Source organism: Littorina saxatilis, linkage group LG2 (genome assembly GCF_037325665.1).
Source record: "Littorina saxatilis isolate snail1 linkage group LG2, US_GU_Lsax_2.0, whole genome shotgun sequence".
Lineage (NCBI taxonomy): Eukaryota > Metazoa > Mollusca > Gastropoda > Littorinimorpha > Littorinidae > Littorina > Littorina saxatilis.
In genome coordinates this window covers 15429998-15441418 of record NC_090246.1, presented here as the reverse complement: position 1 = coordinate 15441418, position 11421 = coordinate 15429998, and the positions used below count along the sequence as shown (strand labels likewise).

At 42.9% G+C, this 11421-nt stretch overlaps 1 protein-coding gene across 1 annotated transcript in view; it reads right to left on the bottom strand.

The window, feature by feature from the left end:
* Window positions 1–744: 744 nt before the first annotated feature.
* Window positions 745–11421, bottom strand: part of LOC138958310 (sodium-coupled monocarboxylate transporter 1-like) — a 52875-nt gene continuing 42198 nt past the window's right edge. The window contains exons 11-16 of the mRNA XM_070329420.1: window positions 10053–10120; window positions 9242–9328; window positions 7234–7451; window positions 4384–4484; window positions 3856–3980; window positions 745–2278 (exon numbers count right to left, since the gene is read on the bottom strand). Of these exons, the coding sequence (XP_070185521.1) occupies window positions 2027–2278; window positions 3856–3980; window positions 4384–4484; window positions 7234–7451; window positions 9242–9328; window positions 10053–10120 (851 nt within the window). The 3' untranslated portion in view covers window positions 745–2026. The remainder of the gene's footprint in view (window positions 2279–3855; window positions 3981–4383; window positions 4485–7233; window positions 7452–9241; window positions 9329–10052; window positions 10121–11421) is intronic.

Below are 11421 nucleotides of genomic sequence, written 5' to 3'. Positions count from 1 at the left end.
AGGTCTCTATGAAAGATCATCACTTTTTAGCTTAACGCTACTCTGGAATTTACCAACAGAAATTAAAACAAGAGTTTGCGTGTGACGAAAGCACGACACACTTGAGACAGCCCACACAAAAGTAGATCCAGTGACACAAACCTGACCACACAGTTACGCCTATCCAAATGCGCGTTGCAAAATGTGTGTTTTGAATCTTCTTTTTTCTCTGGCGGTACTGACAATATCGTTATTGAAACAATCCCAGTGCACTAAGGGATTTATAGAGCAAATCTCGAAAATAATTATTGAACTCAGCGCTATGCGCTTCGTTCAATAATGAATTTTCTCGATTTGCTCTATAAATCCCTTAGTGCACTGGGATGTCTCAATAACTTAAATAATAATAATAACAATAATAATAATAATAATGAACACTTATTAATCGCCCCTTTTCACCAGAGCTCACTGCGATGTACAATAGCATCAGCGTGCACACACACATACACACACACACACACACAAACAAACACACACACACACACAAACACACACACACACATGCACACACACACACACAAACAAACACTCATACACACACAAACACACACACACACACAAACACACACACACACACAAACAAACAAACACTCACACACACAAACACACACACACACACAAACACACACACACACACACACACACACACACACACACACACACACACACACACACACACACACACACACTAAAAAGCAGTTCGTGGATAACATTCTATAAAGACTATCCTTAAAAACCCTTACCTAAAACATGCATTTATAGATATAATACATATGACACAAAGCTTCACATTCCGCGTACAGTAACAACAAAGTCCAGGTAAGTTGTCACTTATTCGAAGATACAGCCTTTTGTGGCATTCTGATAATCATCGGTCCACGGCCATCGCCAGTTTCTCTCATCTTGAACTCAGGTCAAAATGAGTTCGGCTCATTCTCTCCCTGACCGGACGCTACAGTCCGACGCGAATCTATCAAAACAACAATACAGAGTTATCTCCCATATGGTTTTCGGGAGCACTGATCTAAATTTGAGATCAGTGTTCGCGAGACGAAAATGATTGCAGATTGGCTGACTTCGACAGTGATCTCCGTTCTGTTCTTCACAGTTATGATAAAGACATCGTTCAAAGGTCAAAACAAGTCGACATTTTGGGACTGCTGCCGGAAGGAGACCGTAACATATGGTTTCATCACTGATTTTTGGCATGTGTCTATCTTGAAGGACGGACATACCCCATGCTAAAGCCAGAACAGATCTGTGGTTGTTTACACGATGATGTACAACTGAAGGAATGCGTCTCTAAAACAGAATCTGATTATAAACAAATCTATAAGTTGTTATCGCTACAACCAGGGGTGGGCAATCAAAAAGCGCCGTTGAACGAGGTTTAGAATACATGTCACAAAAATGTTGGTTGAAACATCCTCTTCCCTGAGGACGAGTTCGTAGCTAACTGCTCACCATTCTGTCGCAAAAGCGGCTCCTATTGTCGACAAATGTGCTACTACTGCGATCAAAAATTGCTGTGGATTGTTGTTCGAAATGCTTGCTGCAAAGATGTTGCTTGCAACAGCAACTTCCAAAAGGCCCTTTCATAGTTTCATGACTTGCTGGTAAAATCAGTTCGTATCGTCGCAACAAAACTACAATTGCGACAAGTGCGACACGCCCATACCTCAGTATTGTAAGAACGTTTCAGGCGTACATAGCTTAAAGTTAACTTTTCTGTCACAAAATTGACGCGTGCTGTCGCAAACAAATGTAACGATTGTGACAAGTGCACGTCCCCTGTACCACAGTACCTCAAGGACGTTTCATACGTTGATATATTGCTTGTGACGAGTCTGTCGCACAACACGCCAAAATTGCGACACATGCCCACCCCTTTACAACATCCTCTCAACATCTAAGAATACATTTGTGCTAAAAGAGCTGCGCATGGATAAACTCTACCCCGACCTTCAGCTTCACATTCTAGTGATCTTCACATTCTAGTGACCTCAACATCGCCGTTCTGCGCATGTCCGTCGACCGCAACCACGTGACCGTTGGCGGTACCATCCTCGCCTTGGTCAGCCGCGTGGTTGGCCAAACCGTTGGAAGAGTTCGGCCTCGCCTTGATTTCACCGTCCGGCTTGACCTCTAGAGTGACCTCTATGACGTCCGACAGTTTCCTCTTGTCCAGTTCCTCCAGTCTGGCCAGTCGCTCCTCGTCTGTTTCCACGTCGTCGTATTTCTGTAATAACACAGTGAAGACAAATGCAAATGTACAACGTTCATTACTTTGTATAGCTCATTTAAGAGATCTTGTTATACAGTAGGCCTACAGTGACACGGTTTGCCTGCAATCACGACTCGCTTGACCCCTGCCCTGTATAACACCATTTATGAAAAAGTAAAAAACAAAATCGATTAAATACTATGCACTAATCCTAAAGCCAGTAAAATATCCTCCACGAATATGTTTTTTTTTTTTATTTACCTTAGGCCAAAAAAAAATAGGTTTGGTTAAGGTAACATAGCCAAAAAAAAATAGGGTAGGAAGGTAGGCAATCACTTTTTTTTTTTTTTACTTTTTTTTCTAATGTGTACAAATTAAACCTACTTGACAGGGAAATAAATGTGCGACTCGAGCGCTTTCGCTTTCATTGCGTTTTCTGCACTCGGTTTTTTTATTTTTTTTTATTTTTTTACAAATGTAATAAAAAGTTATAGGGTCGGCCCCTAAAAATAGGATAGGTCGGGTTACCGTAACCACACCTTTTTTTTTTTTAGGCCTTATCTGGTTAATATTTTACGACAATTTAAAAAAAAGTTGAAAATCACTTGCAACAGTGGGCGCGAATGAGTTGCGTTTCTTTCGTCGGGTCGGGGGACTGTACTTGAACGTTCCCCTTTATTTCAAAAACTGTGCATTGTTTGCTCTGTATTCCTCTCAAAAACTGTGCATTGTTTGCTCTGTATTCCTCTCAAAAACTGTGCATTGTTTGCTCTGTATTCCTCTCAAAAACTGTGCATTGTTTGCTCTGTATTCCTCTCTAAAACTGTGCATTGTTTGCTCTGTATTCCTCTCAAAAACTGTGCATTGTTTGCTCTGTATTCCTCTTAAAATCGACTCCAGACAGATTTTGATTTTGCGAGAGAAGTGATCTTTGCGGATTGGATGCTAACTATTTCTTCAAAACGACTACTAACAAACAGCAGATTAATACAATTATACATACATTCTTCGTAAGTCTTATGTTATCCAAATGTGTTACATCATTTCCAGACAAAAATTCCACCAAGACTTGTCAACATAAGTTAAGATCTGCCGTGTATGCCAGCAGGTTATACAAATATACGGCCTGGGCCAGAAGCTTGCACAGAAAATTCAGAAGCTGCCAAGAAAACTGTAACATGAACCGAACTATCGTGCCATTTCTTGGTCAAAACACTAAAGACCAGTACTGTAGTGCTCTTTCTTTGGTTTAAACAATATGTTATTTCAGTTTACATGGTCGTAAACTTGACATTTTGAGTACGAAAACATCTATACGCGGTAGAGAGAGAGAGAGAGAGAAAGAGAAAGAGAAAGAGAGAGAGAGAGAGAGAGAGAGACAGACAGACAGACAGAGAGAGAGAGAGACAGAGATAGAGAGAGATAGAGAGAGAGATAGAGAGAGAGACACACACACAGAGAGGCAGAGACACAGAGAGACAGAGAGAGAGACAGAGACAGACAGACAGACAGACAGACAGACAGACAGAGACAGAGAGAACGTGACAGACATAATACATAAAACACGTCAAAGCAAAGACAAAATGGCTTACCCCTTCATGAATGACGCCGAAACGAAGAGGTTTCCTGCACTTCTCAGGCAAGAAGCAGAAGGGAGGCACGATGTCGAAAATAGGACAGATCAGTTTGGGGTTTATCGTTTCAGGTTTTGTGTAGCCTGCAAGATAAGAAGGAAACATGATTTATGTGGAAGTGTTCAAAAACAGCATCTGCCTTTTTCTCGTTTAGGTAAGCTCTCTCTCTCTCTCTCTCTCTCTCTCTCTCTCTCTCTCTCTCTCTCTCTCTCTCTCTCTCTCTCTCTCTCTCTCTCTCTCTCATTCTAACTTTCTCTCCCTCTCTCCCTTCAACCACTCTCTCTCTCTTTCGCTCTCTCTTACTCATTCACTCAAGTCACACACACACACACACACACACACACACACACACACACTAACACTAACACACTAACACACTATACACACTAACACACAATACACACACACACACACACACACACACACACACACACACACACACACACAATCTTGATTTGTAAGAAGTACAGGTAGGCTGTGTTGTACCTGTGGCCACGCTGACGATGAGACCGACAACGACACAAGTGAGGACAGCGTAGAACCCGATCCAGATATACGACACCTCGAACATTGCAAAGATGTAGGGCCTGCAAATCATCAACAAATGCAAAATGAAAATCACAATTTTAGACCTATAGCTTTGTTTAACCTTTTCGCTGCCAGTAAATAATGCATGCAAAACACTACTTGTACTTGGCTAAATTGACAAGTTACAGTGTGCCCTTGATGTGTAAATGAATACACCACAAACGCATACATTGCTTTAAAGGCACAGTAAGCCTCCCGTAAACCATCACAGATACTGTCAGGCTTTTACACACAGTACAAACACCCTTTCATCTAAACACTCACCGCTTGAGAACATCCTAGGTGCCCTCCGTAAAGAGCGAGCAATTTTGAAAGAATTTGTTGCGTGGTTTATCTTAACCCTGAGCCATCGTAAAACCCGTGTGATCCAGTTTCCTTTTTTTCACAATGTAGTCGTCAGTTTGTGATTTTAATGCGACTCGCTGTGAGCTTATCTGCAATAGCACGTTATTATGTACCTCTGAATCTAAACGCAACAGCTGCGATTCACACGAACTCCAGCGATGGCTTTTGACTGTTCAAAGGAACTGGCGATAGGCATAACCGTCGTCTGCTACGAGAACCACGACCTTGCGTGACCATGCTTCCGGGCTTTTTTTTCTTCACATTTTCAAAACTTCGAATTGTACTGATGAAAAAAGAATTCTTTTATGATTTAAGAATGTTTGTGTAACAAGCTGTCAATTTATCATTTAGATTTTAAAAGTTAGATCTAGCGCCAAAAACGCACCGTCCGATTGTCTGATCAGACAATCCGCAAAATTAATTCTTTGAAAATTGCTCACTCTTTACGTAGCCTGGCCACCTAGGATGTTAACAAGCGGTGAGTGTTTAAACGAAAGGGTGTTTGTACTGTGTGTAAAAGCCTGACAGTATCTGTGATGGTTTACGGGAGGCTTACTGTGCCTTCAATTGTTGCTTTTCTTTTTCTTTTGATGTTGTGTATTGAACGGTTTGTCGCCCGTTAAAGCAAGTTACCCAGGACGTCAGGTGGCATCCTTCAGGCAGTGTAAGGTTCTGTTCGAACTGATCGTAAAACACTATTGTATTAAGTATTCTTTGGTTAAATATTGTTCATACAGTCTAGAGACATAATGCTTGCTGCCACGCGAGCCGAGAACATTTCGCCTCTTTATCTATGCTGCGCTGACTGCAAAACCCCTCCACGCGGAGATGTTTCCGGATACATCGTACGTAGGGTGTATACTATGCTTATTCTTCAGAAGAGCAATATGTTAACATCTTGCCGCAAGATACTATCAATTTTTTTTAATGTTGTTTCCATCTTTCAGGATCACAACTATAAGCTCATAATTATATTGTTGTTGATTTTAAATATGCTTATTATGTATTGTATTAATGACATATTGAATGAAACACTGTACCAACAGTAAGTTCACTTCCACACGTAAAGCAGCGATACTTCTAAAAACACATACGTCTTCTTCTTCTTCTGCGTTCATGGACTGAAACTCCCACGTACACTCGTGGTTTTAAATGAGTGGGTATTTACGTGAATAACCGATTTTCCCCGCCATTTATGCAGCCATACGACGCTTTCAGGGTATTTTTGCATGTTTATAACCCACCGAACTCTGATATGAATAACGGGATCTTTTCCGTGCGCACTTGGTCTTGTGCTTGCGTGTGCACACGAAGGGGGATGGGGAACTAGCAGGTCTGCACATAAGCTGACCTGGGAGAACGGACAAATATCATCCACCTTTCACCCACAAGGCGCGGCCGGGATTCGAACACGCGACCTTCCGCAAGGGAGGCCGGCGTCTTGCCCACTAGGCCATTGTGCCCGTCACTAAAGGACATACAGCTGCTTACTCTTCAGTGCTGTTGCTGGCCATTGTGCCCGTCACTAAAGGACATACAACTGCTTACTCTTCAGTGCTGTTGCTGGCCATTGTGCCCGTCACTAAAGGACATACAACTGCTTACTCTTCAGTGCTGTTGCTGGCCATTGTGCCCGTCACTAAAGGACATACAGCTGCTTACTCTTCAGTGCTGTTGCTGGCCATTGTGCCCGTCACTAAAGGACATACAGCTGTTTACTCTTCAGTGCTGTTGCTGGCCATTGTGCCCGTCACTAAAGGACATACAGCTGCTTACTCTTCAGTGCTGTTGCTGGCCATTGTGCCCGTCACTAAAGGACATACAGCTGCTTACTCTTCAGTGCTGTTGCTGGCCATTGTGCCCGTCACTAAAGGACATACAGCTGCTTACTCTTCAGTGCTGTTGCTGGCCATTGTGCCCGTCACTAAAGGACATACAGCTGCTTACTCTTCAGTGCTGTTGCTGGCCATTGTGCCCGTCACTAAACGACATACAGCTGCTTACTCTTCAGTGCTGTTGCTGGCCATTGTGCCCGTCACTAAAGGACATACAGCTGCTTACTCTTCAGTGCTGTTGCTGGCCATTGTGCCCGTCACTAAAGGACATACAACTGCTTACTCTTCAGTGCTGTTGCTGGCCATTGTGCGCGTCACTAAACGACATACAGCTGCTTACTCTTCAGTGCTGTTGCTGGCCATTGTGCCCGTCACTAAAGGACATACAACTGCTTACTCTTCAGTGCTGTTGCTGGCCATTGTGCCCGTCACTAAAGGACATACAGCTGTTTACTCTTCAGTGCTGTTGCTGGCCATTGTGCCCGTCACTAAACGACATACAGCTGCTTACTCTTCAGTGCTGTTGCTGGCCATTGTGCCCGTCACTAAACGACATACAGCTGCTTACTCTTCAGTGCTGTTGCTGGCCATGGTAGAAGCGAAGGTGGTGGTGGTGGGGACAATGGTTGTTGTCGTGACGTTGGTGGCAGTGCCGTTGATGCCCAGGAAACAGCCGACGGTGGTGACGTTGGCTCGAGGGGGGCGGACGGGGGGCTTGTAGATGAAATTACCGATCCCCATGGTGAAGGTCACCGTCAGACTGCAGATCAGGCCTACCAGAGCGCCCTGCAACAGTCACGTTCATAACATTATGACGGCTTACTAGCGCCAAAACCGCATAATAAAATTGTTCACGCGCAAATTACGAATATCACTGAAATATACCCTTTTTCTATTCAGGTCCTGGGTTCCGGAGTCCCCCCCCCCCCCCCCCTCTCATACCCGGAAAATGTTGGTGGTTTTTTTTCTCTCAAGGAGAGACCCAAGATACACCCTTCAAACTACTTATTAGCGATATTGCCACCATTGATATCAACTAATAACCCATATCACCGGCGCAGACCTCTAGACAGGAAAGTTCCATCGTTTAAAACTGAATTATATAGAAACTCATTTCTCCCATCTACTACACAACTCTGGAATTCTTTACCAGACTATATAAAACTTAGTGATTCCCTAAGTGAATTTAAGCACTTTTTGTCAAAAAACGATTTAAGTCCGCCGTGTTATTTTTATTCTGGAGATCGCATGTCACAAATAATTCACTGTAAGCTCAGGTTATATATAAGTGATCTCAATAACGATCTAGTGAGACGTCACGTTGCTACAGATGCATCTTGTGACTGTGGATTCCCGTCCGAATCCGTACAACACTTCATATTCGATTGTCCAAATTATCGCGAAGCACGTCAAGAAACTATATATACCCTCCCTAATCACACAATTCACCTCCCCCACCTTTTAAACGGAGACAGACAGTATTCTTTAGATTTGAACAGGAAAATTTTTTCCACCGTACACTCGTTCATTGAACGTTCAGGCCGCTTTGGGCAAGTCAGAATAAATGCTCTACAAGCCGGACAACAACTTTAACTTCTGCACATCTCCTACCCATTCCTCTTCTTTTATTCATCTTCTTTCCCTCCTTCCTTCCTTTACTGTCTTTCTTTATAATCATTATGCAACGTTCATTACGTTATTAATAGATTTGGTTTATTGAGACAAATTTTTCACCCGTTACCGCCTTATGTTGTACTGTCATGCAGGAACACCACTATAAGCTTCTAGCTTGTTGCTGTTTCTGTGAACTTTGTATACATGTCATGATTGTAACCCTTGTTAAAATAAACTTATGTTTAAACCAAATGCTGAATTTCAACGGCAGCTAGGGGGCGAAACCCCAAGAACCACACCTGGCCAATCCTTGTACCCTTACCTCATTTGGGAAGCCCCTCCATCTCATACACTAGGTCGAGCTCTGTTATTGATAGTGAAATCGATCGACAGAAATTGAGAACGATGTCAACCAGGGTGGTCTGGAGCAGTCTAACTATAGTCTGATTTTGCCCTTGTCAGGTCTCTTAAATGTAATCAGGTCAAGCACACGAGTAGCGCGTGTGTTTGTGTGTGTGTGTGTGTGTGTGTGTGTGTGTGGGTGTGTGTGTGTGTGTGTGTGTGTGCGTGCGTGTGTGTGCGTGTGTGTGTGTGTGTGTGTGTGTGCACGTGCGTGCGTGCGCGCGTGTGTGTGTGTGCGTGCTTGCTTGTGTGCGTGCGTGCGTGCGTGCGTGCGTGTGTGTGTGTGTGCTAGCTAGCTACAGCTCAGGAAGAAGCCAACAAAGCACATCTTAGACAAACAGATAGAAGGCGGACAGGCAGGCAGACAGGCAGGCAGGCAGACAGGCAGGCAGACAGGCAGGCAGACAGGCAGGCAGACAGCGTGTATACGGAACAGGTACACTTTGGAACAGACACAAAACAAACAAACCCAACAATATAAGATGGACAGTTGACGAAAGAACAAGCAGAATCAGCCGAACGACAGCGAACGACAGAGTGACAGAGAGACTTGTACTTACCCATTTATTGGACCAGGGAAAGATCATTCCGAGCGTGAACAGACCCAGCAATGGCCCGGCGATCATTCCGAACAGAGACAGTGCAGCCTGTGAAGATGATGACATCAGTAAAACAATCATCGTTTCTTCTTGATCATGGGCTGACACTCCCACGTACACTCGTATTTTTTCACGAGTGGGTTTTTACGTGTATAATCGTTTTTACCCCGACATTTTGACAGCCATAAGCCGATTTCGGGGAAAACTTATCGTTTGAAATGTGGGTTTAAACAGTGTTTAATCAGTCACATAAATACAAAGCCAATGAGTGTATGTAATAATAAAGGAGCACAACAAGATAAACTTATACATTTATATCAACGTTGAAATGTTCTTGTCAGCTTAGCCAGTAATGGAGATCCTCTTTGAACGTTTCAACTTTGCCTTCGTCCTAGTTCTATTTTTCTTCTTCCGAAAACGGAGACTTGGTGACACCTGGTAGGCAAACGATAGCAAAGGTCACTCGGAAGCTTTGGGTAAGCAAATGTGGACGGATAATGTTTCATCAATGATAAAGTTTGAACGAGCAAATGCTTATAGCTGCTGAATATGTTTCGTTGATCATTTAAACAAAAGTAGACACATCAATAACCAGGTTAGATTTTTCTTGTTCATTCATGTATGTATGTATGTATGTATGTATCATTCTCGTTCACTGACTCTCCGCTAATGTGAGAAACAATTTTATCATCATCATCATCATCATCATCATCATCATCATCATCATCATCCTTCTTAACAAAAATATGATAAAAAGAACTCTTTTTTTTACCTGCAGAACATTACCCAACAGCGATGCAACATAGGTCAAGGCCAGACACACGGCGCCGAATATGAGTGCTGAAGGTTGCAACAGAAATCAAACATAACTTTCATTTAGTTATTGATTTCAACTTTAAAAAAACAAAAATTGCAAAACGGAATCGAATTTCCAAGAAATACCACACAAAAAAGTCGAAAAACATTAAATTCTACTGATGTTGCCAAGCCGATCACGTGACTTTCAGTGAGATCGGCGAAACGCTACAGGAAATTCACCCTGGTGTATTCTTTGTATACAGGGAACACGCCCACTGGAAATCAACCTACAGGAAATACACCCACTTTTGGTCGACATAGACCCATTCTGCTGAAGTTGGCCATCATTCTTATGTTTTGCTGCAGTAATTGTTTCGTGCAAAACCCGGTTGCAAATACAAAGAGCATTCCCTTGGACTTGGCGAAGCTATGCTGCAATGAGTTCAATAAAGGGACGAAGCTTCGTGCAGCGAGCTTCGCGAAGTCGACTTCACCCAATGAAGTACAGGCTTAATGCAAAGACAAAATAACTGGCTATTCTGGCGTGAAAAAGGATCCCCGAAATTAATGAAGGAATTTACGATCCTTACAAAGGGATGAGGATTTGTCGCATTATCGGTTGTTTCCCTTGACAGGGAAGGCCGATTTTGCGACCGAGTAAAAGACATTTAGCTATGAAGGCCAGGCACTAACATCGGAAGCGATACTTTCTGTTCGAGACAAAAATGTAACGTTTGGTTTACCGTGACCTTCTTGGTTGCTCACATTTTGCGTTAGCTTGGAAAATATAGATTGAGACTTTTAAACATTCTTCAACTCGTGAAATGGTAACGACACTTCAAATATTCACAAGACGGCAGTTCCCCTTTTATTACCAAATTGAATGAGTCTCAAATTGTTCATTCTTCTTTTAGTTCGTGACGTCACTTCCACTGGGCTACTGATGCACACATTTTGAACACCAAAGCCAACAAGAAGTTACCTTTGCTTTTGGCACGGAGCGATTAAGGTAACCCAATCGTCAAATTCCAGAAGGAAATTTGCAGCGGGAACACTATGCTCAGTAGTAAGAAACAAGAACAGGTGCTTCACTCTGGTAAAGAGTTCACAAGGGAGGTGGTGGGGGGTGCCTGGCCCAAGAACGATGGAAACTTCCCGTTTATACGAACAACAGAAAAAAATGAAATCTATGTTAGTGCGACGAGTTCGGTTAGGGTCCAAACTTTGTTTTTATGATTCTTTTCAAGCCTTTGCATACATAAAGTTGTTCAAAACTGGGTAAGTTCGCCCGCTTCAAATTGTCTTTGGTAATACAATGGACGTCGCTTAATAAAATCGCGGTT